Below are 27,354 nucleotides of genomic sequence, written 5' to 3'. Positions count from 1 at the left end.
CTTACATCTGTGGTGTCTGGAGAGAGCCGACAGACGCACGTGGCAAAACAGCAGGGACAGGTCAAGGTGACAGCCGCACAAGCCAGAACAGCGAGGAGAGGTTGGGACACTTACAGCTGCGGGGTCTGGGGACAGCCACACATGGCAGAAAAGCGGGGACCAGAGACTTACAGCTGCGGAGTCCGGGGACAGCGGGGTGAAGATCCCCACAGCGGGTCCACTTCAGCACATCACTGCAGAGAGAAAACTGGGCGCATGGATCAGTCAGGGAGTGGAGGCACAGCCCCGCTCCCAGGGGAGATGCAAGGGGTACGGAAGCTGCTAAAGGACCTTCAATAGCCTGTAGTGTCGGAGACCTTTTTTGTCTGAATGGAAGGCACATTTCAGGTTTTATGTAATCAAGTATACTGATTTAAAAAATCAAGATGAAAAAATTCTCCGAAAACCGGAACACCTCCCTATTTACACTTGAGAAACCGAAAAATCAAATTTATATCAATAATTTTCATATTTTATATATTTATTTACATACTAGCTGATATACCCGGCTTCGCCCGAGTTAATTTGATACTGGTGTTTATCTGGTGTTCACATGGAAAATCTTATGAAGTCGTGGTTACTTTAAAGATACCGGGAAAAAATATGTTCACCATTTTGCATAGTTCTCTGCGTTACCCAGGAAACACCACAGGGAGGTAACCATGCGACGTTTCCTTTATATAAAATGACATTGGTAAGTGAGAGAATTAGATTACGTACGAAAAATTAGGACGCTAATTCTTTTGCACTTAAATTTGAATAATCGAGTTGGGATGCATTAACTTTTCCTATTTATGAAATAATCAATGACCGTGCAAAATTTCAAGTTTCTATTACACCAAGAAGTGAGAGAATTAGATTCTGTATGAAAAACTTGAATGCTAGTTCTTTTGCGCTAGAATTGAATAATCGAGTTGAGACCCATTAACTTTTCCTATTTATGACATATTCAATGCTCGTGCGAAATTTCAAGTTTCTATGACATCGGGAAGTGGGAGAATTAGATTCTGTACGTAAAATTTGAACGCTAATTCTTTTGTGCTTAGAATTGAATAATTGAGTTGGGACCCATTAGCTTTTCATATTTTTGACATAATCAATGTCCGTGCGAAATTTCAAGTTTCTATGACATCGGGAAGTGAGAGAATTAGATTTTGTTTGTAAAATGTGGACGCTAATTCTTTTGCGCTTAGAATTGATCAATCGAGTTGGGACCCATTAACTTTTCCTATTTATGACATAATCAATGCCCGTTCCAAATTTCAAGTTTCTATTACACCAAGAAGTGAGAGAATTAGATTCTGTACGTAAAATTTGGACGCTAGTTCTTTTGCGCTAGAATTGAATAACCGAGTTGAGACCCATTAACTTTTCCTGTTTAAGACATATTCAATGCCAGTGCCAAATTTCATGTTTCTATGACATTGGGAAGTGAGAGATTTAGATTATGTATGTAAAATTTGAACGCTAATTCTTTTGCGCTAGAATTAAATAATCGAGTTGGGACCCATTAACTTTTCCTATTTATGACATAATCAATGCTCATGCCAAATTTCATGTTTCTACGACATCGGTAAGTGAGAGAATTAGATTACGTACGTAAAATTTGGACGGTAATTCTTTTGCACTTACATTTGAATAATCGAGTTGGGACGTTTTAACTTTTCCTATTTATGACATAATTAATGCCCGTGCAAAATTTCAAGTTTCTATGACATCGGGAAGTGAGAGAATTAGATTTTGTTTGTAAAATGTGGACGCTAATTCTTTTGCGCTTAGAATTGATCAATCGAGTTGGGACCCATTAACTTTTCCTATTTATGACATAATCAATGCCCGTTCCAAATTTCAAGTTTCTATTACACCAAGAAGTGAGAGAATTAGATTCTGTACGTAAAATTTGGACGCTAGTTCTTTTGCGCTAGAATTGAATAACCGAGTTGAGACCCATTAACTTTTCCTGTTTAAGACATATTCAATGCCAGTGCCAAATTTCATGTTTCTATGACATTGGGAAGTGAGAGATTTAGATTATGTATGTAAAATTTGAACGCTAATTCTTTTGCGCTAGAATTAAATAATCGAGTTGGGACCCATTAACTTTTCCTATTTATGACATAATCAATGCTCATGCCAAATTTCATGTTTCTACGACATCGGTAAGTGAGAGAATTAGATTACGTACGTAAAATTTGGACGGTAATTCTTTTGCACTTACATTTGAATAATCGAGTTGGGACGTTTTAACTTTTCCTATTTATGACATAATTAATGCCCGTGCAAAATTTCAAGTTTCTATGACATCGGGAAGTGAGAGAATTAGATTTTGTTTGTAAAATGTGGACGCTAATTCTTTTGCGCTTAGAATTGATCAATCGAGTTGGGACCCATTAACTTTTCCTATGTATGACATAATCAATGCCCGTTCCAAATTTCAAGTTTCTATTACACCAAGAAGTGAGAGAATTAGATTCTGTACGTAAAATTTGGACGCTAATTCTTTTTCACTTAGAATTGAATAATCGATTTGGGACCCATTAGCTTTTCATATTTATGACATAATCAATGCTTGTGCGAAATTTCAAGTTTCTATTACACCAAGAAGTGAGAGAATTAGATTCCGTACGTAAAATGTGGATGCTAATTCTTTTGCGCTTAGAATCGAACAATCGAGTTCGGACCCATTACCTTTTCCTATTTATGACATAATCAATCTTTGTGCCAAATTTCAAGTTTTTATGACATCGAGAAGTGAGAGAATTAGATTACATCCGTAAAATTTAGATGCTAATTCTTTGGCGCTTAGAATTGAATAATCGAGTTGGGACCCATTAAATTTTCCTATTTATGACATAATCAATGCCCGTGCCAAATTTCAAGGTTCTATTACACCAATAAGTGAGAGAATTAGATTTTGTACGTAAAATTTGGACGCTAATTCTTTTGCACATAGAATTGAATAATCGAGTTGGGACCCATTAGCTTTTCCTATTTATGACATAATCAATGCCTGTTCCAAATTTTACGTTTCTATGACACCGGAAAGTGAGAGAATTACATTCCGTACATAAAATTTGGACGCTAATTCTTTTGTGCTTAGAATTAAATAATCGATTTGGGACCCTTTTGCTATTTATGACATATTCGATTCTCATGCCAAATTTTACGTTTCTATGACATTGGTAAGTGAGAGATATAGATTATGTACGTAAAATTTTGACGCTAATTCTTTTGTGCTAGAATTAAATAATCGATCTGGGACCCATTAACTTTTCCTATTTATAACATAATCAATGCTCATGCCAAATTTCATGTTTCTACGACTTTGGGAAGTGAGAGAATTAGATTCCGTGCGTAAAATTTGGACGCTAGTTCTTTTGCGCTAGATTTGAATAATCGAGTTGAGACCCATTTACTTTTCCTATTTTGGACATAATCTACGCTCGCGCCAAATGTCATGTTTCTACGACATCGGGAAGTTGGAGAATTAGTGGCGAGTCAGTCAATCAGTCAGTCAGTGAGTGAGTCAGTGAGGGCTTTCTTCTTTATATATATAGATGTTGTTTATTATTTATTTTATGCCCAAAATAAAAGAAAACATTTATTTGTTATTTATCATTAATTAAAACCCAAATACATGAAACATCATAACCATATTATTTGTTATTTATATTTCTGCACGTACAGTACAAAAAAAATTACAATCTTTACAACAGTCATATACTCATTAGCCTACTCAATTTACTCATATACTATTTAGGAGAAGGAGAGTTAAAGTTTTTTTATGTATCGAAACATGGCAGTGAATTTTTCCATTTTTTCCGGTCATTTAGGGAGGTGTTCTGGTTTATGGAGAATTATTTCTTCTTGATTTTTGAAATCAACATACGTGATTGCATAAAACCTGAAATGTGCCTTCCATTCAGACAAAAAAAAAAAGGTCTCCGACACTGCAGACTATTACACATGGTTACTCTGCAATCTTTTCTTCTGGTGCCAACTCTGCTTGCTTATTAACTCTCTTGCTCTCGCCTCTCAACGGAACACTATAGAAAGAATATTCACTCTTTTGGTGCATGTACTACTGATCTCTTCATAATCCTGATAGGGATATGCAGTTATTTCCTGCATGCTGTTTGTGTGCACATGGTGATAAAGTACAGTGAACATACCTAGACAAACCCGTGCTTCTTCCCAAACGCCATTAATACACCGCACAATCGTTTCTCCTTTAAGAATATGATAATTTGGGCATCTATATTCCACAGATTCACCAGATTTATAGCTGAGCTTTCTAATTCCTGTGGTGTCTCCAAATTGTACAGTTGGTGGTGGACCACACTGCTTACGAATTTCTGAAAATGAATGATAATTAAGCAAATGTACTAATTAAATGTAATTGCATAATTCCTTCTGTCAGTGCATGTTCATATGGACGAGTGCGATATCAGTCCAAGAAACTCAGAACTGTATAGCACTTGTAAATTTGCAATGTTCACTTTTTTTTACCCACTGGAAACAACGGAGGAGCTTTCTGCAGACTCACAGGAAAATAGAACATGCTGCAATTTTTATATATCGCAATATCCCTGTCAGAGAAAAATTGCACATATAAATTGACCCATTGAAAACAAAACGGTCTATTTCAGTGTTTTTCAGAGTTTTGTGAACACAAAAAACGTGCTTGCATGAATGCACCCTTAGAGCTTAGTCAGAACACCGTTTTTTGAAGGCATGTTAAGAAACAATGTTTTTCAATGAAAGCGATCACCCGTGCATTTTTTACATGCAAATAAAATTTGTACTTGAAAAAAATAGGGCAGTGGTGCCATCGCTACCCCCTGCTGCGGCTGTGACAGCTGCAGAAGGGGATTCCTTCGATGTGAAACCCCTGGATGCTATCACATCCAGGGGTTTCACCTTGTGGCCAATGGGGTCAGCGGCAGCAGCGCCAACCCCATTGAGAACAAACAGAGAAGATTGCGATCCTCTGCTACAGCTGTGACAGCTGTGGCGGAGGATTTCTTCACCTCCCGAAGGAGTCCCCTTGTCACTGAACACTGTGACAGCTGTCATAGATGTAGCAGAGGATCGTAATGTTCTCCCATTGCTTTCAATTGGGCCGGCGCTTCTGCAGCTCCTTTAAAAGCAATGGGATGATGACAATTCCTGGAGGGATTTTCAGAGAAAGGATTTAAATATAAACCATTCCCTGTAAATCAATCCTAGGCGGTGTAAAATCATATACACTCACCTCTCCACTGCTGTGAGGCTCAGGCATGTCTAGCCGTTTGGTCCCCGGAACTGCTCTGAAGCTCTTTCAGCAGGCTGGGATTTAAAATTCCTTCCTGCTGAAAGGACTATGTCTGATTGGCTAAGTGCTTAGCCAATTAAAGGCAGCGCTCAGCCATTCATTGAATGACAGCTAAGCGCTGCCTGTGATTGGTCATAGCGCTCAGCCAATCATAGGCAGCGCTTAGCCATTCATTAAATTGCTTTTATTTACCTCACAATATAACACCAATCACAACACAGCTTTCTTTACCTCACAGTATAACACCAATCACAACACAGCTTTCATTACCTCACAGTATAACACCAGTCACAGCACAGCTTTCATTACCTCACAGTCTAACACCAATCACAACGCAGCTTTCATTTACCTCACAGTATAACACCAATCACAGCACAGCTTTCATTTACCTCACAGTATAACCCCAGTCACAGCACAGCTTTCATTACCTCACAGTATAATACCAATCACAACGCAGCTTTCATTTACCTCCCAGTATAATACCAATCACAGCACAGGTTTCATTTACCTCCCAGTATAATGAAAACAAAGGTTGGGTATTGTGTTGGCCAGTAGAGCAACATGTGATGGTTCCCAGCAAGAGAAACCACGTAGTGTTGTAGATATGAGACCTTTTAATGGCTAACAAAAATACATGATGTAACAGCAAGCTTTGCAAACCTCTCGGGTTCTGCTTCAGGCCATCTTCTCTGTTCTGGAGGCCGGGGATTGAAAAATCCCCGCCTCCAGAAAGCGCCTCCGATTGGCCAATCAGAGGCAGTGCCCAGCCTTCATTCCATTCCTTTCAATGGGGCTGCAGCAGCGCCAGCCCTATTGAATGCAATGGGTTAGCATTGCAGACCTCTGCCACAGCTGTGACATCTGTGAAAGGGCATTCCTTCATCCCCGCGGTCCCCGCGGGGATGAAGGAATCTCTTGCCGCAGCTGTCACAGCTGTGTCAGGGGAGTGCAATGTTAATGCAACATGGATTTCTATTTCATAATCTGCAGCAGAACTCTGTGGCAGAGCCGTAGGTTTGTGCCGCCGATTTGTATTTGAAGATGCTGTTGATTCACATGCAGATTAACCTCATTCCATGGGGTTAATACCTGTGCCAATTTATTGATGCAGATTCCAATTCAAGGCTTGACTTGTGAATTCGTTTTTTCAGCAGCAAAGATTCCAAATCTGTGCTATGTGAACAGTGACTTGGATTCCCATTGACCTCAATGGGATGTTAAAGAACACAGATTCCAATGCAGACTTCAGAGCAGAATCTGCATCAGTATCAGTGCAAAGGGGAAAAAAAGTAGATTGGGCCTTATACATTCATTTTGAGCATAGTGATTTCTTGACATTTTATGGATACTTTTACCTTTAGTTTTAATCCCTTAAGGTCCAGGGTGTTTCAGGCCTTAAGGACCAGACACCATTTAGGCATTTTATCCATGCAGTGGTTTTACTGATCTATTTTCTTTCCTTAAGCTAAATTATTTTTGCTGCTATTTTTCTGTGACATATGGGACTATTTATTTAGTCTCGCAGGAATGAAGGAATCCCTTGCAGCATCTGTCACAGCTGTGTCAGGGGAGCGCAATGTTCTTCCTATGTTTTTAATGGGGCTAGTGCTGCCGCCACTGGCCCCACTGAAAACAAAAAGTACCATTGAAAAATACAACTCGTTCTGCAAAAAACAAGCCCTCATACAGTGGAGGTGACGCATAAATAAAGGAGTTACAATTTTTTAATAGGGCGGAGGAAAAAATGAAAATGGAAAAAAAAGGACCACATTATTAAGCGGTTAAGGACCAAGCACCGTACATTTTAGTCCCAGCCGATAGTAAAAATATGGCGCAGGATTAAAGACCCTGATTCTGCAATCAGAAGCAAGTTGGGTTGTCAACTGTTAGTTACAGCTGTTAACCTGGAGGAGGAGGAAAAAGTGTTTTTTAACCCCTTCTGCCTTCTCCTTTCTTTAGTACACAGCAATCAATGAGTGCTATGTACTAAACAGTGAAAACGGAAATGTTTCTTCCACTACATGAGTGGGCAGTCACGTGACTGCTGGGATCCCCTGGCACAGCACAGCTACATGGTCCTAGCACACCCAAATAGCTATATCAGTGACTATTGTCACTACATGGGATGTTTTCCCTTTAACTGGGCTTCCTATGAATGCCCCAGCTACAGTGAAAAAATGTGCAATAAAAAAAAAAGACCACGTGAATGTCCTCCAGAGGTCTTATATGACGCCATGGGGGACATAGATAGTTAAAAAAGTAATTACATAAATAAGTAAAACAAAATTCCAGAATAAAATAAAAATGTATACATAAGGGTGAACACCCACTGGCGATACTCAGAATGAGTGAAAACGCATGATAATGAAACCAATGATTTTCAATGGTTTCATTCTCATTAGCAATGTTATCACTGTAAACTCTCATCGCAAAGAGGAATCTGCGATATCGCCGATTGCTTTCAATGGGGCCAGCGGCAGCAGCGCTAGCCCCATTGAAAGCAATGGGATATCATTCGCTCCCCTGACACAGCTGTAATAGCTATGGCAGGGGACTCCTTCAACTCGGTGGGGACGCAAAAATGCCCAGTCACAGCTGTGGCAGAGGTCTGCAATGCTATCCCATTGCTTAGCAATAGGGGCCAGCGCTGCTACAGCCCCATCGAAAGGAATGGAATAAAGGCTTCCACCACGGCAATGATTTTCGGGAAAGGGCCTGAACTATAAGACCTTTCCCGAAAATCATGGCTAGCTGTAAAAGTAGGTTAAAAAAAAGATTAACTAACCTAGAAGAGACATCCAACTCTTCTCTCTGGCCCCGACAGTCATCTTCTCTGTTCTGGAGGCCGGGTATTGAAAAATACCCGCCTCCAGAAAGCGCATCTGATTGGTCAATCAGAGGCAGTGCCCAGCCGTCATTCCGTTCCTTTCAATGTGGTGGCAGCAGCGCCTACCTCTGCCACAGCTGTGACATCTATGACAGGGCATTCCTTCATCCCCGTGGGAATGAAGGAATCCCTTGCCGCAGCTGTCACAGCTGTGTCAGGGGAGCGCAATGTTCTTCCTATGTTTTCAATCCGGCTAGTGCTGCCGCCACTGGCCCCACTGAAAACAACGGGCGATATAGCAGATTCTTCTTTGTGATGCGAGGTTACAGTGAAAACATCGCTAATGAGAATGAAACCATTGAATATTATTGGTTTCAGTATCATGCGTTTTCATTCACTCTCGCATTGCAAGGATATCATATCACCAGTGGGTGTTTTATACTTAGAAGGAAAATAACTCAAAGCCGACGCCAACCAAAACCGTTGCTGTATGCGCGCTATAATCTAAAACCATACATATTATATAAAAAAAATCTGAAACAAAATGAGGAACTCATTCCCATATTTAATTTTAGCATAAATATACTACTTAAAAAAAATAACTATAAATGTTTAAAAAATACATTTTTTTTAGCGTTTTATCCCAAATAAAACTTAAAAAGCGGGGAAAAGTCAGTGAAATAGATGTTTAAAAAAATTAGCCCTATATGTCATGGAAAAAAAGCAGCAAAAATAATTTTGGTAGCTGAAAGAAAGAAAAAAATAGGGCAGCTAAACACCTACATGGGTAAATTCCCTAAAACATGTCTGGTCGTTAAGGTACAAAACAGACTGGTCCTTAAGGGGTGGACCAGGATGGATGAACACAAAAATTAAGCATATACCTAAAAGCAATAAAAAATGTTTTGCAAATGGAAAAAGGGGGGACACATCTAAAGAAAAATATAATGCAGTCAGCAGAAACTTGAGGGAAAGTGTCGCTAAAGCTAATAATCAACTGAGGCTTGCAAGAGAGGTGAAAGGAATAAAAAGGCGGTTTGGGACATGTCAAAAACAAAAGAAAAGTGAAAATGGTGAATTGGTTAAAAATTACGTCGAGAAGGACGAACTTTTAAATTCCTATTTTAGATCTGTTTTCTCTCAGAAAGTCATTGTAACATCAGCTGATCTTCCCTGTGCTATTAGGGAAATAAAAGAATGAAAGCTATCTATAAACAGACAGATGGTCAGGGAACATTACAGTTAACTTAAATGAATTCAAGTCTCCAGGTCCAGATGAATTACATCCTAGGATACTAAAGTAAGCAGCAGAGATAATTGCTGAACCACTTGCCGTAATCTTTGAACATTTTTGGAGTACAGGAGAAGTCCCAGAAGGTTAGAGAAGGGCAAATGTTGTCCGTATCTTCAAAAAACAGGAAAAGAAGGACCCTGGAACTACAGGCCTATAAGCCTGACTTCTGTAACTTGGGAACATATTTAAACAAATTATTAAAAGGTTTGCATATACAGCGGTACCTTGATTTACGAGTGACTCAGCTCGGAAGCTTCTTGACTTGTGAGCAGGCTCTCTCCCAAATTTTTGCTATGATTTAAGAGCAAAAAAAAGGAAAATTGGGTTACGCGCCTGTTTGCAAGTCAAGAAGCTCACAAGCTTGCTCGGGGGTGTCTAAAACTCACCTACCGCCAGCGTTTAGGTCCTGGTGATTGTCTGCAGCGCTGCTGCAGGCTGCCGCGTCCTCCTCCATGCCGACAGAGCATTTCTTCCTAGAAGCAGAGCTTGAATACCCCGCCTCCAGCAAGGTAATGCTCTGATTGGTTAATCCAGCGCTGCGTCAGCCAATGAAAGACGGTGCTGGATTAACCAATCACAGTCATTAAATGATATCAATGATACTATGTGAGGACCGGAAGCGTGTGAGTATTGGTGTTTGTTTTTTTACACGTAGTGTAAAATTTTCCACATTAAAATGAACTGGAAAGCATTAATGGTGTTTAAGTTCATTTCAATGGAGAAAATTGATTTGACTTACGAGTGTTTTGGGTTAGGAGCTTCGTCACAGGACAAATTAAACTCTTAACCCAAGGCACCACTGTACTAATAAATCTAATAAACCACTGTACTAATAAATTTGGAAGATTTTGAAAAACCTATTACATTTTCACATTTTCATCTGTAATATCTGAAATATTTGCAAACATACTGTTAAAATCTTGGTAAGTTTGTTTACTTTATTCTGAGCACACATCTGAAAAAACGTTTTGTTTTTTTTAACCATTTAACACTACTTATCAACATTTTGAGGACCATTTAGTTTTCCTAAGCCAAGCCAAGATTGCAAAGGCTCATAGGTGTCAGAATGGGGACACATGACCCCATTTTAAAAACTACACCCCTTAATGTATTCACTGAGGGTTGTACTGCGTATTTTGACGGCACCGTTTTTGAATGAATCTAAGCAAAGCAGAAGGAAAAAATATGACTTTCATTTTTTTGGCAATTGTGTCATTTTAAAAACAGTTTTTTTATAAAGCACACAGATGAATGAAGACTTGCACTCCAAAATAGATACCCCTGTTTGTTCCGTGTTCATAAACATATCCATTGTGTCCCTAATCTTATGTTCGTATGCATAACGGGGCCCAAACCAAAAAGAGCATTAATCTTCAACTGTTTTTAACTTTTTACGTGATCGGGGACAGCTCACCGTGGGCCCTCAGTTACTGCTCCAGGCTCTCAGCTACCTTTAGTAGCTAGGAGCAAGGAGATTTTAAATTTCCCTGACCTTCCTTAGCTTCTGCGCTTATGTCCGCCATTTTGCCAATGAGCGCATGCTCTGAAGTTGGGAAAAGGTTCCCAGCTAAAGATCCCATCGCTGGAGGCCTTAGGTAAGTAACTTCACCTCCCCTCACGGATTGGTTCCATTACGGGAGGTGAAATTTTAACTTTATTTAACTTTTTAAAAACGTTTCAGTGATTGTCGTTTTAATGCAATCAGTGCTATCTGTTGAATAGCGGCAATCACATGATCAGGGGAGTGGGGGGCTTCCAGCGGCACCCCATGACAGCTCCAAGTTGTCGGCTACCTCCGGGAACTGACGGCATGGAGCTATCATGTCCTCAGCCCATGTGGCTTCAATCCTCAGAGGATGCATCTTTTTACATCCTCCAGGATTGAAGCCCACTTAGCTAGGACGTAAAAACACTTTGGGGCTCTCACTAAGGGATTAATAGCTATCTACAAATATCGTAAGGGCTGTCACAGTGCAGGGGAATCAGCCCTATTATCATTTTAACAAGGAAAGACTAGAAGCAATGGGATGAAACTGAAAGGGGTAAAGACACAGATTAGATACTAGGAAAAACTTTCTGACAACGAGGGTGATCAATGAGTGGAACAGGTTACCATGGGAGGTGGTGAGTTATCTTTTCATGGAAGTCTTCAAACAGAAGCTGGACAGATATTTGTCTGGAGTGATTTAGTGATCCTGCACTGAGCAGGGGGTTTGACCAGATGACCCTGATGGTTTCTTCTAGTTCTAGGATTCTATGAAAACCAAGCTTGCAGTAAACATACAGTACAATATGATATCCTGAGACAACTAGTCATTGTTGAATCATTAGCTTCAATGGTAGATTATATTAGAGTTGGCATTCTGAAGTCCGAGCTTTCATAACCATCCACCATCTAGAACTGCCCACCAACTGTTATTGTATACACGTAGTCAGCTGAGTTCTGGCACTGTGTCCATGTAGAAAACTTGCATCCATGCAGTATATTTGGATCTAGTATCGTGTCTATGCAGTATGCTTGTTTCTTATATCATATCTTTCAAGCAAACTTGATTCTGTTTTGCAGTCTCATGTACAGATGTAGCAGTGCTATGCTTCAAGCCGTGACTTATTAGATGAGTTAGCAGTGTCAGATCAGTAGTAAGCTTGATATGTTTAAGGTAACTATGCAGTAAGCTTGGTTCTCATATCAAATCTATGCTGTAAACTTGGTTCTGTTATGGTATATCTATGCAGTAAGCTTCTGATTATTTTAAATCTTTAGACTGGTAGAGGGTCCACAATCTTCATATAGTTTAGAGCTCAAGGTAGACTTAATCCTTCCCTGACTGGTAACATCATTCCTTGGTGGCAGCAGAAATAAATAATGACAACCTGTGTGCATATGGCTATGGCCTAACACTTACCATTCCTGAAGCATTTTGGATATTGCAGCTTTCCTTGTTGACAAGCAGGTCTCATCAGTGTGCCAGGAGGAGCTTCATGCTCAGGTTCACAGATAAATTCCACTTCGTCACCATGTATAATGTAAACCTTTTTATCATCTCTCCATCTTAGCTGTATCTTATTTTCTTCCATGGCCTTTTCCTTTGCAGTACATGGCTCTGTAGCATTAAGTGAACATTTTTTTCTATTTTAATTTCCTTTTATGTATTCAAAGCAAAATGTGAAGCAATCAGATCCCTTCCAATACTCTTTAAAATATTATAATATGGACAATGACATATACTGTAGTTTTCTCCCTGACTTTGCAGTTGAAAATTGTTCCACAATTGTCATAAAAATATAGCAAAGTGAGACAATGACTGTGTAAAAATGTTCATCCATTTCAAACCCTCAAAAGAAACATTTAAATAGTGAAATACACTTATGTCCAAAAAATCAAGCACCTAGAAGCAGTTGTCAGAATGGTATGACACTCTCTGTGTGTGATTGTAACATGGATATAAGTAAGTGATTACAATATTAGAGCAAAAGGATCATTTTTTGGCAAAAAACTGAACACATTTGCTGTAACATTAGCTTTTGCAAACTCGCAGGGTGTCAAAATTGGCATCTCTGATGGTGCCATACATGTTTTATTGATAACTCTGGTGACCTACCAGGCCAAGGAAAAGTGGAAATGTTGTGAAGCCATTTCTGTGACACCTTTTTGTGTGCAGTCAAGCATTATCCTGCTGGAAAATGCTTCTTGGAAGCCCTGCCATTGGAGGCAACACCTGTGACTGCAGGATGTCCTGAACATATCACTCAGATGTTATTGTCCCTTGTAACTCTACTAGAAGTGATCAACTGTCATATGCAATGGCCCCCCAGATCATCACTTAGTAGAAGGGGCAGTGTGCCACTTCACAGTAAAGGCAGGTGTCATGGTACATAAACTGTTAAGTTTCAGGCTATAATAAGTGTGTGTATTTCTTATCTTATTTGGACTATTGAACCATATACAGAAAACTATACCTACACTGCGTAGTGCTGAAATCAAGGATCATAAGAGGAGTCAACAGAAAATCAGCAGTGCTAAGCTATGTTGAGATAAAGACATAGAAAGTCAGCAGAAATAGACTATAATAAGATATCAATAGCCTGACTGCAGCTATTTCCTTATCTAGGTGAGCCTTAAGACCTTTGCGACAGTTTTTTTCAGCAGATGTCAAAAAGCCTTATGGTCGATTAATCTTTGTAACCTGTGTAATAATACTCACTCTCTCTCTCTCTCTCTCTCTCTCTCTCTCTCTCTCTCTCGTTCGCTTAACTCTAATCTTGATGCAACACAAAGCGTTTTGCATTATTCATAGATCTGCTTGCAATCTTCTCATCATTGGCTTCCATATCTACCAATTTGGTACCTGACAACGAAGTCAGAAGATTGGAACTGGTGTGGTCCACTAACACAGGATTGTGGAGCTCACCCCTAGGTCTCCAGACAAGAACACGACCATTGTCCATGCCCAAACTAAACCCAGATTCGTTGCTGAAGATAACCTCGTTCCACTCAATAGCAGTCCAGTTTCATCGTTCGCTACACCACTGCAAGTGGATGTGATGGTGGATGAGTGTCAAAGGCAGTACACGCAATGGTCGCCATGAGACCAAATGTCTCTCAGCCAAGCAACCGGAAATTGTTTCAGCAGACACACGGGCCTGTAATGATGGTGCCACCTGTCTCTGAAAGGTGAACGACTAAACAGTTGGAGCTTCCTGTGATTATCGGACAATCAGACTATCCTCTCTACTTGCAGTCTTTTGAGGGTGTCCTGAGACTGGTTGCCTTGTCTGCCTGTCATCATGCATCCACTGGTCTCAACACCTCCTAACATTCTGGTCAGAATGGCCCAGATGGCGGGCAATTTGTCAATGTGACCATCCAGCTTCTTGCATTGCAATGCAACCCCCCCTCTCAAACTCTATTAACTGGGCAAAATCTCTTTGATTGCATTGTGGAGGCATGCCTAGTGGTTACGCTCTACACAAGCACAAAAAAGAGGTTTTCTCCATATAAGTAGTCTCTGAAAACCCAAGGGTGGAACAATTTATCACCACACAGCTGTAATCATTTGCATATCTGACTGATATATAACTGCATGCCAAGTTTTGCAGCAAAATTACAACTCCTAGGTGCTTGATTTTTTGGCAAAGTGTATATTTATAATTATGCTAGTAATAAAATATAATCACTGGTCAGATAAAAAATTATAAGCCATTTAATGCAGAGTAAATATTCACTTTATACTAGCTTCTAGCCCTTAATGGAAAAGTATCTGCAGCATATGTGTACACATCACACACCATTCACAGTATGTGACAGAGAGGCGATTGGTCTCCTTGGGCACAGAACAACACAAATTATATAAATATGTTCCCTCACATTTAAGGCCTCAAAGTCACTAATTTGGATTGTTTAACTTCTGAACATGTTTTAACTTGCCATCCAGTTTTAGGTCTTGTTCACACAATTTAAAATACACTTCAGAAAAATGCAACATGGATTTCTATTTCATAATCTGCAGCAGAACTCTGTGGCAGAGCCGTAGGTTTGTGCCACCGATTTGTATTTGAAGATGCTGTTGATTCACATGCAGATTAACCCCATTCCATGGGGCTAATACTTGTGTCTATTTATTGATGCAGATTCCAATTCAAGACTTGACTTGTAAATTTGTTTTTTCAGCAGCAAAGCTTCCAAATCTGTGCTATGTGAACAGTGACTTGGATTCCCATTGAACTCAATGGGATGTTAAAGAACACAGATTCCAATGCAGACTTCAGAACAGAATCTGCATCAGTATCAGTGCAAAGGGGAAAAAAAGTAGATTGGGCCTTATACATTCATTTTGAGCACAGTGATTTCTTGACATTTTATGGATACTTTTACCTTTAGTTTTAATCCCTTAAGGTCCAGGGTGTTTCAGGCCTTAAAGGGGTTGTCCCGCGAAACAAAGTGGGGGTATACACTTCTGTATGGCCATATTAATGCACTTTGTAATGTACATTGTGCATTAATTATGAGCCATACAGAAGTTATCAGAAGTTATTCACTTACCTGTTCCGTTGCTAGCGTCCTCGTCTCCATGGTGCCGTCTAATTTTCAGCGTCTAATCGCCAGATTAGACGCGCTTGCACAGTCCGGTCTTCTTCTTTTCTGAATGGGGCCGCTCATGCCTGAGAGCGGCTCCTCGTAGCTCCGCCGCGTCACGTGCCGATTCCAGCCAATCAGGAGGCTGGAATCGGCAATGGACCGCACAGAAGCCCTGCGGTCCACCGAGGGTGAAGATCCCGGCAGCCATCTTCACCAGGTAAGTAAGAAGTCACCGGAGCGCGGGGATTCAGGTAAGCACTATCCCGTTTTCTTTTTTAACCCCTGCATCGGGTTTGTCTCGCGCCGAACGGGGGGGCTATTGAAAAAAAAAAAAAAACGTTTCGGCGCGGGACAACCCCTTTAAGGACCTTTTAGGCATTTTATCCATGCGGTGGTTTTACTGATCTATTTGTTTCCTTCTCCCTCAACTCCAACCTTCATCCAAACTCCAAAGCTAGTAGATGTCTAAGCAGTAATTAGACCTTTACCTTTTAACTAATCCTGAGCTTTTTGTCTAAAAGTACCGCTTTTTATATCCCTCTTAAGCCATGATCAACTCCTCCGGGACCGGTGTAGGGGATGTGCATGTCACGTCATTTAACGTCCGAGGTCTGAACTCTCCGAACAAGAGACACAAGCTGTCACAGATCCTGAAAAAATGTAAGTCCAAAATTCTACTAATACAAGAGACACACTTTAAGGGGGACAGACACTTTTCGTTACCCGGGGGTCTCTTCAGCCAGTGCTTCCATAGCTCCCACACGGGATCCGCCTCAAAAGGGGTCTCTACCTTGCTCCACAAATCTATACCCTTTACGCTTACAGCCCAACACTCTGATGGAGAAGGTAGGGCACTCATTCTTAAGGGCAGAATCGGAAATATCAAAATAACAATTGCAAACCTCTATGCCCCCAATACGAAACAAATTCCCTGGATAATAAAACAACTCGAAATCCTCAAACAATTTGCAAAAGGGCACATCATCCTAGGTGGGGACCTAAACGTCACCATGAACCCCCTGCTGGACTCTTCCTCGGCCCGCTCCCAGATCTCCCAAGCCAAGCTAAAGAGACTCAGCAGAGTTCTGCATGAGTTAGGAGTAGCAGATGTATGGAGATCATCACGACCCTCTTCTAAAGACTTTACCTTCTACTCGCAAGTACATGCCTCATTCCAAAGATTGGATTATATCTTTGCTTCCTCAGGCCTACTACCGAAACTCAGGGAAACCAAAATCGACTCCATAACCCTTTCGGACCATGCCCCTGTCCATGCTGACTTCCACTTAAATAACGAGTCCCCTTGTGAGTGGATATGGCGCTTAAATGATTCTTTACTTGATTCTACAGATGAGAGATCCCGGTTAGGGCTCTTGATAGATGAATTTTTCAAATTAAATCGAACTTCCTCTGATTTGGGAAACTCACAAAGCGTACACGAGAGGTCACTTAATAGCCCTAGGATCCAGAATTAAAAAACAGAAACAAAAGGAGATAGACAACTACCTTTTTCCTTATAGCTAAACTAGAACAAGTTACAAAGCTATCACAGTCCAAAGCAAATCTGGATGAACTAACTACAGTGAGGATGGACCTGCGTTGCTGTCTCAACGACAAATGTAATAAAAAACACCTCTTCCTTAAACAACGAATATATGCGCACAGCAACAGAGGTAGCAAACTGACAACGGACCTACTCAAAAAGGTTAGATCTAGAAACTACATCCAGTCGATAAAAACTCACTCGGGAGCAGTGGTCTCTACAACCGTTGAGATAGCAAAGGAATTCCAGCACTTTTATTCTAAGCTTTATAATCTCGAGGATAGTGAGACATCCCCAGTTAGACATAAAATCAAAAGCCAAATTGACTCCTTCTTAAAATCCCTGAATCTCACAAAACTCAACGATAAAGACACTAATACTCTCCTTAAACCAATTACAACTAAAGAAGTAGAAGGGATAATTGACTCCTGCCCTCAGGGAAAAAGCCCCGGGCCCGATGGGCTCTCAATAGTGTACTACAGAGTCTTTAAAAAAGCAGCTAGTCCCACATCTACTGGATATGCTTAATGCACTTCTCAAGGGAGAGAAGCTCCCTAAACAAGCCTATGAAGCACATGTCACTTTAATTCACAAGGAAAATAAAGACCCAAATCTATGTGGCAGCTATAGACCTATTTCTCTGATTAACCTTGATGTAAAAATATGGGCCAAATTACTTGCCAAAAGAATGGAAGACCTTATCCCCATTCTGGTCAACCCTGAGCAAACAGGATTCGTGAAAGGCAGAGAAGGGAAAGACAACTGCATACACCTATTACATGCAATAAAATATGCCCAAAAGCATAACACCCCACTGGCCCTTGTTAGCACCGACGCCGAAAAGGCTTTTGACAGGGTGGATTGGACCTACATGGAGAGAGTTCTCTCAAATTTTAACTTTCCCGCCCCCTTTATTTCTGCAATATTGTCTCTATATATGGAACCGCACGCTAGACTAAAGATCAATGACACCCTATTTGTTTCCTTCAGCTAAATTATTTTTGCTGCTTTTTTTTCTGTGACATATGGGACTATTTTTTTAATATCTTTTTTCAGCTTTCTAGTTTTATTAGGGGTAAAAAGCTTAATATATGCTGATGACACAACTCTACTTGCTGAAAATGATCTTGAATACCCAATTTGAATAGTCAAAGAGAGCGAACACATGGGACTGTATCTCAATATTAAGAAAACAAAGCTGCTGACAACAAAAAGCAATGTCTGTCTCAGTGAATAATTGTACCACACATAACAATGGTCAATGTAGAAATTGAATCAGTCCAAGATATCACTTTCCTTGAATCCAAGATCGACCACAGTGGTGAATCGGGGCCTAAAACAAATGAAGAATCAGGCTTTGCTGTAATGCAGTATGAGGAATGGTGAAGATATAGAAGAGCAAAGACATCAGCATTACAACAAAGATCTGAATAATCAATAATCAATGCAATCATTTTCCCAATAACTACATATGCATGCGAAAGCTGGACACTCAAGAAAGTAAACAGAAGAAGGATGGAGGCCTTTGAGCTGTGGTGCTGGCAGCGTATCCTGTGCATACCATGGGCAGTGATAGTCACAAATAGCAGTTCTCACCTTCAAGCCTGCTCTCAATTCTGCAAAACGGGCTATTTCGTTACTATCGTATACTTAAGGCTTCACAATCCCAAACAATTATTTAACACTTCTAACTCTCTTCTCCATCCTCCAGTAAAACCCTCTCCATAACTGTTCCCTCCTATCCTCTATTCCTCCATAACCTACCTCTCTATCATTACCAATGAAAAGCTCTCAACCCTAATCTCCAAATCACACCTGACACCCAATGCACTTATGCCAAACCCATGCAACCTGTACCCCGACTGTACCACTTCAGTCACTGTCCTTTCGGTCCTCTGGTCACTTTCTAGTCTGGTCACATGATCTGACCATGTGACCACTGCAAACCATATGACCGGCTGCCAGGAGGAAAGCAGAGACTACCAGGACAGTGAAAGGAGAAGCTGGAGCTGGTAGCTAAAAGGCAAGTAGAGTAATATGTTTTATTTTGCAGTAAGGAGGCCACAAGTGAGGAATCTTATCACTGTGTATGTGTGTGTGTGTGGGTGGGTGGTGAGAAGGACTATCACTGAGCCCACCACTCCGACAGTTTACTTGGTGGTCCAACTGAGATACATTTCTGCTCATAAGATTCTGTGAATGGCAGGAGACGCAAAAACACACAATATCTTCTCATTGCTTCTTCTTTCCTACACATTACTGATAGTCCAGGACCAAAGTAGGCAACGTGGGACTGGGAATCTCCTTCCTTTGAGGCAATTCTTTGTTCTGCTATTTATGTTTTAGACATATGAGTGTGAGGTTGATTGAGATCAGCTGAAACTTATTGATGCCAGTGAGAACAAAGACTAAACCATGTCATTCTGATGGCTTGACCGCCAAAAGTCCCATGGACACCCCAGGTTCCCAGTCCTGATACTTGTTTAGGATTGTGGAGGGACAATGGGAAGAGGCACAGTAGAAACATCCACAAATGGCCACCAGGGCAACTGAAACGTATGTCTTGTCCGTCTTGTAATAATTTGGGAATACCATGTGTATAGTGCGTTACTCAGAAGTGGGGATGATGGGTCATTGAAAATAGTGGACATACATATTCAGCCATCTCTCCTCTCCAGGGTCTTTATTATGAAGGGAGTACATTGTTTCTTATATGTAATTGTCACAGGCAGTTAACACAAAACTACATTGGAGTCTGGAAGTCCAAGATACCAGACTTTAGTCATCATAATGCCATATTCAGGTTATGGACCCAGGCTATGGTAGTGACTAAAATTCTATGACTTGTAATCACTTTATTTGTTCACTAGAGACAGTAAGAGACTGTAGTTGGACTGTTATATCTTAGTGACATATACTACAATGTACAACTCCAATACACCTGCAAGAAGCACAGTAAATTGTACATCATCACTCCAGTTTACGCACATCCCAATCTTAGGGCTCTATATATGCTGTAGGAGGGGATTCAGAGATTACATATACAGCAAAAAAAAACAACAAATTGACAGGGCTTGGCTGTAGGAACATCCCTAACTCCCGATTAGCTGCATTTGTGAAGGTGCTTGAAGGTCCTATAGCAGCTTTTGTATACTGTCCCCCCTTGCATGTTCCCTGGGAGCGGGGCTGAGCCTCCACTCCCTCTCTGTTCCGTGCGGCCAGTTTTCTCTTTGCAGCTCTGTACGCCCAATTTTACTCCCCCTTGCATCTCCCCTGGGAGCGGGGTTGTGCCTCTGCTCCCCCACTATTTCCGTGCGGCCAGTTTTTCTCTCTGCAGCTCTGTGAGACCAGTTTTCTCTGCGCAAGGATGTCCCGAAGTCGAGGCCGCTGTGGGGATCTTGACCCTGCTGTTGCCACAGTCCTATGGCCTGTCTTCCGTACTCCGGCTGCTGCGCTCCTCCATCAGGGCAGCGGGGAGAATGTCAAAAGGGTTGTCTGCACACCACATCACAGACGACTGGAGATGCTGGAACCGTGGGGACTGGAGACTTACATCTGTGGTGTCTGGAGACAGCCGACAGACGCACGTGGCAAAACAGCAGGGACAGGTCTAGGTGACAGCGGCACATGCCAGAACAGCGAGGAGAGGTTGGGACACTTACAGCTGCGGGGTCTGGGGACAGCCACACATGGCAGAAAAGCGGGGACCGGAGACTTACAGCTGCGAAGTCCGGGGACAGCAAGGTGAAGATCCCCACAGCGGCTCTACTTCAGCACATCACTGCAGAGAGAAAACTGGGCGCATGGAGCAGTCAGGGAGTGGAGGCACAGCCCTGCTCCCAGGGGAGATGCAAGGGGTACGGAAGCTGCTAAAGGACCTTCAATAGCCTGTAGTGTCGGAAACCTTTTTTGTCTGCATGGAAGGCACATTTCAGGTTTTATGTAATCAAGTATGCTGATTTAAAAAATCAAGATGAAAAAATTCTCCGAAAACCGGAACACCTCCCAATTTACACTTGAGAAACCGAAAAATCTAATTTATATCAATAATTTTCATATTTTATATATTTATTTACTTACTAGCTGATATACCCGGGTTCGCCCGAGTTAATTTGGTACTGGTGTTTATCTGGTGTTAACATGGAAAATCTTATGAAGTCGTGGTTACTTTAGAGATACCGGGAAAAAATATGTTCACCATTTTGCATAGTTCTCTGCGTTACCCAGGAAACACCACAGGGAGGTAACCATGCGACGTTTCCTTTATATAAAATGACATCGTAAGTGAGAGAATTAGATTACGTACGTAAAATTTGGACGCTAATTCTTTTGCACTTAGATTTGAATAATCGAGTTGGGATGCATTAACTTTTCCTATTTATGAAATAATTAATGCCCGTGCAAAATTTCAAGTTTTTTTACACCAAGAAGTGAGAGAACTAGATTCCATACGTAAAACTTGGACGCTAGTTCTTTTGCGCTAGAATTGAATAATCAAGTTGAGACCCATTAACTTTTCCTATTTATGACATATTCAATGCTCGTGCAAAATTTCAAGTTTCTATGACATCGGGAAGTGGGAGAATTAGATTCCGTACGTAAAATTTGAGCGCTAATTCTTTTGCGCTTAGAATTGAATAATCGAGTTGGGACCCATTAGCTTTTCATATTTTTGACATAATCAATGTTCGTGCGAAATTTCAAGTTCTATGACATGGAGAAGTGAGAGAATTAGATTTCGTACGTAAAATGTGGACGCTAATTCTTTTGCGCTTACAATTGATCAATCGAGTTGGGACCCATTAACTTTTCCTATTTATGACATAATCAATGCCCGTTCCAAATTTCAAGTTTCTATTACACCAAGAAGTGAGAGAATTAGATTATGTACGTAAAATTTGGACGCTAGTTCTTTTGCGCTAGAATTAAATAATCAAATTGGGACCCATTAAGTTTTCCTATTTATGACATAATCAATGCTCATGCCAAATTTCATGTTTCTTCGACATCGGTAAGTGAGAGAATTAGATTACTTACGTAAAATTTGGACGCTAATTCTTTTGCACTTAAATTTGAATAATCGAGTTGGGATGCTTTAACTTTTCCTATTTATGACATAATTAATGCCCGTGCAAAATTTCAAGTTTCTATGACATCGGGAAGTGGGAGAATTAGATTTCGTATGTAAAATTTGAACGTTAATTCTTTTGCAGTTAGAATTGAATAATCAAGTTGGGACCCATTAGCTTTTCATATTTATGACATAATCAATGCTTGTGTGAAATTTCAAGTTTCTATTACACCAAGAAGTGAGAGAATTAGATTTCGTACGTAAAATGTGGATGCTAATTCTTTTGCGCTTAGAATTGAACAATCGAGTTGGGACCCATTACCTTTTCCTATTTATGACATAATCAATGCTCGTGCCAAATTTCAAGTTTCTATTACACCAAGAAGTGAGAGAATTAGATTTCATATATAAAATTTGGATGCTAATTCTTTTGCGCATAGAATTGAATAATCGAGTTGGGACTAGAGATGAGCGAACGTACTCGTCCGAGCTTGATATTCGTGCGAATATTAGGGTGTTCGGGATGCTCGTTACTCGTAACGAGTACCACGCGGTGTTCTGGTTACTTTCAGTTTCCTCTCTGAGACGTTAGCGCGCTTTTCTGGCCAATTGAAAGACAGGGAAGGCATTACAACTTCCCCCTGTGACGTTCAAGCCCTATACCACCCCCCTGCTGTGAGTGGCTGGGGCGATCAGATGTCACCCGAGTATAAAAGTCGGCCCCTCCCGCGGCTCGCCTCAGATGTCTTGTGAGTTAGTGAGGGACAGTGCTGCTGGTGCCTGAGCTGCTGTAGGGAGAGCGTTAGGAGTTAGTGTAGGCTTCAAGAACCCCAAAGGTCCTTCTTAGGGCCACATCTACCTGTGTGCAGGCTGCTGCTAGCAGTGGTTTTTTTTTCTTTCTCCAAATCGGCAGTGCAGAGCATTGCACCCGGCATTAGGGACAGAAGTGGTGCTTAGGCAGGGAGAGTGTTAGGAGTGAGTGTAGCCTTCAAGAACCTCAACGGTCCTTTCTAGGGCCACATTTAACTGTGTGGAGTACTGTGCAGGCTGCTGTTAGCAGTGTTGCATTTTTTTTTTCTTCTAAAAATCGTCTGTGCAGAGCATTGCACCCTCCATTGATACTACAGGGACAGAATTGTGTAGGCAGGGCCACAACACAGTTATTGTTCATTGAATATCCGCAGTGGGGCCCTCCCTTTGCAAAAAAGCAGGGAAAAAATTATATTTGGCCTGCCTGTGTCAGTCCTAAGGTCTCCGTGTACGTGTGTGCTGCGAGGAGAACGTACAAAAATCAAACGCAACCAGCTACGGTTTACTGCAGGCTTGCGCCATTGTCTTTCCTGACTGGCAAATACCTGCTCTGCCAGAGTTAATAACTCTGCTACACTAAAGTTGTGTGACACTTTTTCAGGGCCACACCACAGTTATTAAACGTATTGTTCATTGAATATCCGCAGTGGGGCCCTCCCTTTGCAAATTTGCGAAAAAATTATATTTGGCCTGCCTGTGTCAGTCCTAAGGTCTCCGTGTACGTGTGTGCTGCGTGGAGAACGTACAAAAATCAAACGCAACCAGCTACGGTTTACTGCAGGCTTGCGCCATTGTCTTTCCTGACTGGCAAATACCTGCTCTGCCAGAGTTAATAACTCTGCTACACTAAAGTTGTGTGACACTTTTTCAGGGCCACACCACAGTTATTAAACGTATTGTTCATTGAATATCCGCAGTGGGGCCCTCCCTTTGCAAATTTGCGAAAAAATTATATTTGGCCTGCCTGTGTCAGTCCTAAGGTCTCCGTGTACGTGTGTGCTGCGTGGAGAACGTACAAAAATCAAACGCAACCAGCTACGGTTTACTGCAGGCTTGCGCCATTGTCTTTCCTGACTGGCAAATACCTGCTCTGCCAGAGTTAATAACTCTGCTACACTAAAGTTGTGTGACACTTTTTCAGGGCCACACCACAGTTATTAAACGTATTGTTCATTGAATATCCGCAGTGGGGCCCTCCCTTTGCAAATTTGCGAAAAAATTATATTTGGCCTGCCTGTGTCAGTTCTAAGGTCTCCGTGTACGTGTGTGCTGCGTGGAGAACGTACAAAAATCAAACGCAACCAGCTACGGTTTACTGCAGGCTTGCGCCATTGTCTTTCCTGACTGGCAAATACCTGCTCTGCCAGAGTTAATAACTCTGCTACACTAAAGTTGTGTGACACTTTTTCAGGGCCACACCACAGTTATTAAACGTATTGTTCATTGAATATCCGCAGTGGGGCCCTCCCTTTGCAAATTTGCGAAAAAATTATATTTGGCCTGCCTGTGTCAGTCCTAAGGTCTCCGTGTACGTGTGTGCTGCGTGGAGAACGTACAAAAATCAAACGCAACCAGCTACGGTTTACTGCAGGCTTGCGCCATTGTCTTTCCTGACTGGCAAATACCTGCTCTGCCAGAGTTAATAACTCTGCTACACTAAAGTTGTGTGACACTTTTTCAGGGCCACACCACAGTTATAAAAGTTATTGTTCATTGAATATCCGCAGTAGGGCCTTCCCTTTGCAAAAAAGCGAAAAAATTATATTTGGCCTGCAGGCTTGCGCCAATTTATTTCCTGCCTGGGAAATCAAATCACTGGTAATACAGCATGCTGAGGGGTAGGGGTAGGCCTATAGGACGTGGACGCGGTCGAGGACGCGGAGGGCCAAGTGAGGGTGTGGGCACAGGCCGAGCCAGTGCGGTGGCCAGGGGTAGAGGCAGGGCCAGACCGAATAATCCACCAACTGTTTCCCAAAGCGCCCCCTTGCGCCATGCCACCCTGCACAGGTCAAGGTGCTCTACGGTGTGGCAGTTTTTCACAGAGACGCCTGACGACCGACGAACAGTGGAGTGCAACCTTTGTCGCGCCAAGATCAGCTGGGGAGGCACCACCAACAGCATGCGCAGGCATATGATGGCCAAGCACCCCACAAGGTGGGACGATGCCCGTTCACCGCCTCCGGTTTGCACCACTGCCTCTCCCCCTGTGCCCCAACCTGCCACTGAGATCCAACCCCCCTCTGAGGACACAGGCACTACCGTCTCCTGGCCTGCACCCACACCCTCACCTCCGCTGTCCTCGGCCCCATCCAGCAATGTCTCTCAGCGCAGCGTCCAGACGTCGCTAGTGCCAAAGTTTGAGCGCAAGCGCAAGTACGACGCCACGCACCCGCACGCTCAAGCGTTAGGCCTCATGTCCACGGGGAAAATCAGATCCGCTGCAGATTCTGCAGCGGGTCCCTCCTGCCCCGCGGACATGAGCGCTGAAAAGAAGAATTTAAAAGAATTTACCTATCCGTAGCAGGCGGGGAAGGTCTGCTGTTCCTCACGGCCGGATCTTCTTTTTCGGCCGGCGGATGAATTCGTCACGCCGGCGGCACGTCACCGGCACGTCGTCGACGTGCCGCGCGCATGCGCCGGGCACATCCGCCGAGCCGAAGCAAGAAAGATCCGGCCGTGAGGAATAGAAGACCTTCGCGGTCCTCTCCGGATGGGTAAATACTTTTAAATTCCTATTTTATGTCTCCCGCGGATCCGGACGGCTTCCATAGGCTTCAATAGAAGCCCGCGGGAGCCGTCCCCGCGGGAGACCCGCATGAAAATGGAGCATGGTCCAGATTTTTTCATGCTCCATTTTTTTTAAAATCCCTTTTATTGACCATCCGCGGGTATTTATCTACCAGCGGGTGGTCAATGCATCCCTATGGGATGCGGATCCGCATGCGGGAGATCCGCTGCGGATCCTAAATCATATTTTGCCCGTGGACATGAGGCCTTAAACGTGCACATTGCAAAATTGATCAGCCTAGAGATGCTGCCGTATAGGCTTGTGGAAACGGAGGCTTTCAAAAGCATGATGGCGGCGGCTGCCCCGCGCTACTCGGTTCCCAGTCGCCACTACTTTTCCCGATGTGCCGTCCCAGCCCTGCACGACCACGTCTCCCGCAACATTGTACGCGCCCTCACCAACGCGGTTACTCCCAAGGTCCACTTAACAACGGACACGTGGACAAGCACAGGCGGGCAGGGCCACTATATCTCCCTGACGGCACATTGGGTGAATTTAGGGGAGGCTGGGACAGAGTCAGAGCCTGGGACCGCTCACGTCCTACCCACCCCCAGAATTGCGGGCCACAGCTCGGTGGTGGTATCTGCGGCGGTGTATGCTTCCTCCACTAAAGCACCTTCCTCCTCCTCCTCCTCCAACGCAACCTCTGTCTCGCAATCAAGATGTGTCAGCAGCACGTCGCCAGCAGTCGGTGTCACGCGGCGTGGCAGCACAGCGGTGGGCAAGCGTCAGCAGGCCGTGCTGAAACTACTCAGCTTAGGAGAGAAGAGGCACACGGCCCACGAACTGCTGCAGGGTCTGACAGAGCAGACCGACCACTGGCTTGCGCCGCTGAGCCTCCAACCGGGCATGGTCGTGTGTGACAACGGCCGTAAGCTGGTGGCGGCTCTGCAGCTCGGCAGCCTCACGCACGTGCCATGCCTGGCCCATGTCTTTAATTTGGTGGTTCAGCGCTTTCTGAAAAGCTACCCCCACTTGTCATACCTGCTCGGAAAGGTGCGCCAGCTCTGCGCACATTTCCGCAAATCCCACACGCACGCTGCCACCCTGCGGACACTGCAACATAGGTTTAATCTGCCAGTGTACCGACTGCTGTGCGACGTGCCCACACAGTGGAACTCTACGCTCCACATGTTGGCCAGACTCTATGAGCAGCGTAGAGCTATAGTGGAATACCAACTCCAACTTGCGCGGCGCAGTGGGAGTCAGCCTCCTCAATTATTTACAGAAGAGTGGCCCTGGTTGGCAGCCATCTGCCAGGTCCTTGGAAAATTTGAGGAGTCTACCCAGGTGGTGAGCGGCGATGCTGCAATCATTAGCGTCACCATTCCTCTGCTATGCATCTTGAGAAGTTCCCTGCAAAGCATAAAGGCAGACGCTTTGCGCTCGGAAACAGAGCCGGGGGAAGACAGTATGTCGCTGGATAGTCAGAGCACCCGCCTGTCTATATCTCAGCGCGTTGAGGAGGAGGAGGAGGAGCATGAGGAGGATGAGGAGGAGGGGGAAGAGACAGCTTGGCCCACTGGTGAGGGTACACATGCTGCTGGGCTGTCATCCTTTCAGCGTGTATGGCCTGAGGAGGAGGAAGA

The 27,354-nt window shown here is 42.8% G+C and overlaps 2 protein-coding genes across 4 annotated transcripts in view; both read right to left on the bottom strand.

The window, feature by feature from the left end:
- LOC136621574 (complement factor H-like) overlaps positions 1 to 27,354 on the bottom strand; it is a 1,208,893-nt gene that overhangs the window by 519,339 nt on the left and 662,200 nt on the right. The window lies entirely within an intron of this gene.
- LOC136621576 (coagulation factor XIII B chain-like) overlaps positions 1 to 27,354 on the bottom strand; it is a 146,765-nt gene that overhangs the window by 58,659 nt on the left and 60,752 nt on the right. For 2 of the 3 annotated variants that reach the window (XM_066597147.1, XM_066597146.1), the window contains 2 exons: positions 12,381 to 12,578; positions 4,212 to 4,394 (listed from right to left, as the gene is read on the bottom strand). The exons of the other annotated variant lie outside the window; for it this stretch is intronic. In XM_066597147.1, the coding sequence (XP_066453244.1) occupies positions 4,212 to 4,394; positions 12,381 to 12,578 (381 nt within the window). The remainder of the gene's footprint in view (positions 1 to 4,211; positions 4,395 to 12,380; positions 12,579 to 27,354) is intronic. 3 annotated transcript variants of the gene reach the window in all.

The sequence above is a fragment of the Eleutherodactylus coqui genome, chromosome 3, assembly GCF_035609145.1.
Source record: "Eleutherodactylus coqui strain aEleCoq1 chromosome 3, aEleCoq1.hap1, whole genome shotgun sequence".
Classification (NCBI taxonomy): Eukaryota; Metazoa; Chordata; class Amphibia; order Anura; family Eleutherodactylidae; genus Eleutherodactylus; species Eleutherodactylus coqui.
This window is presented reverse-complemented; position numbering and strand designations above follow the sequence as displayed.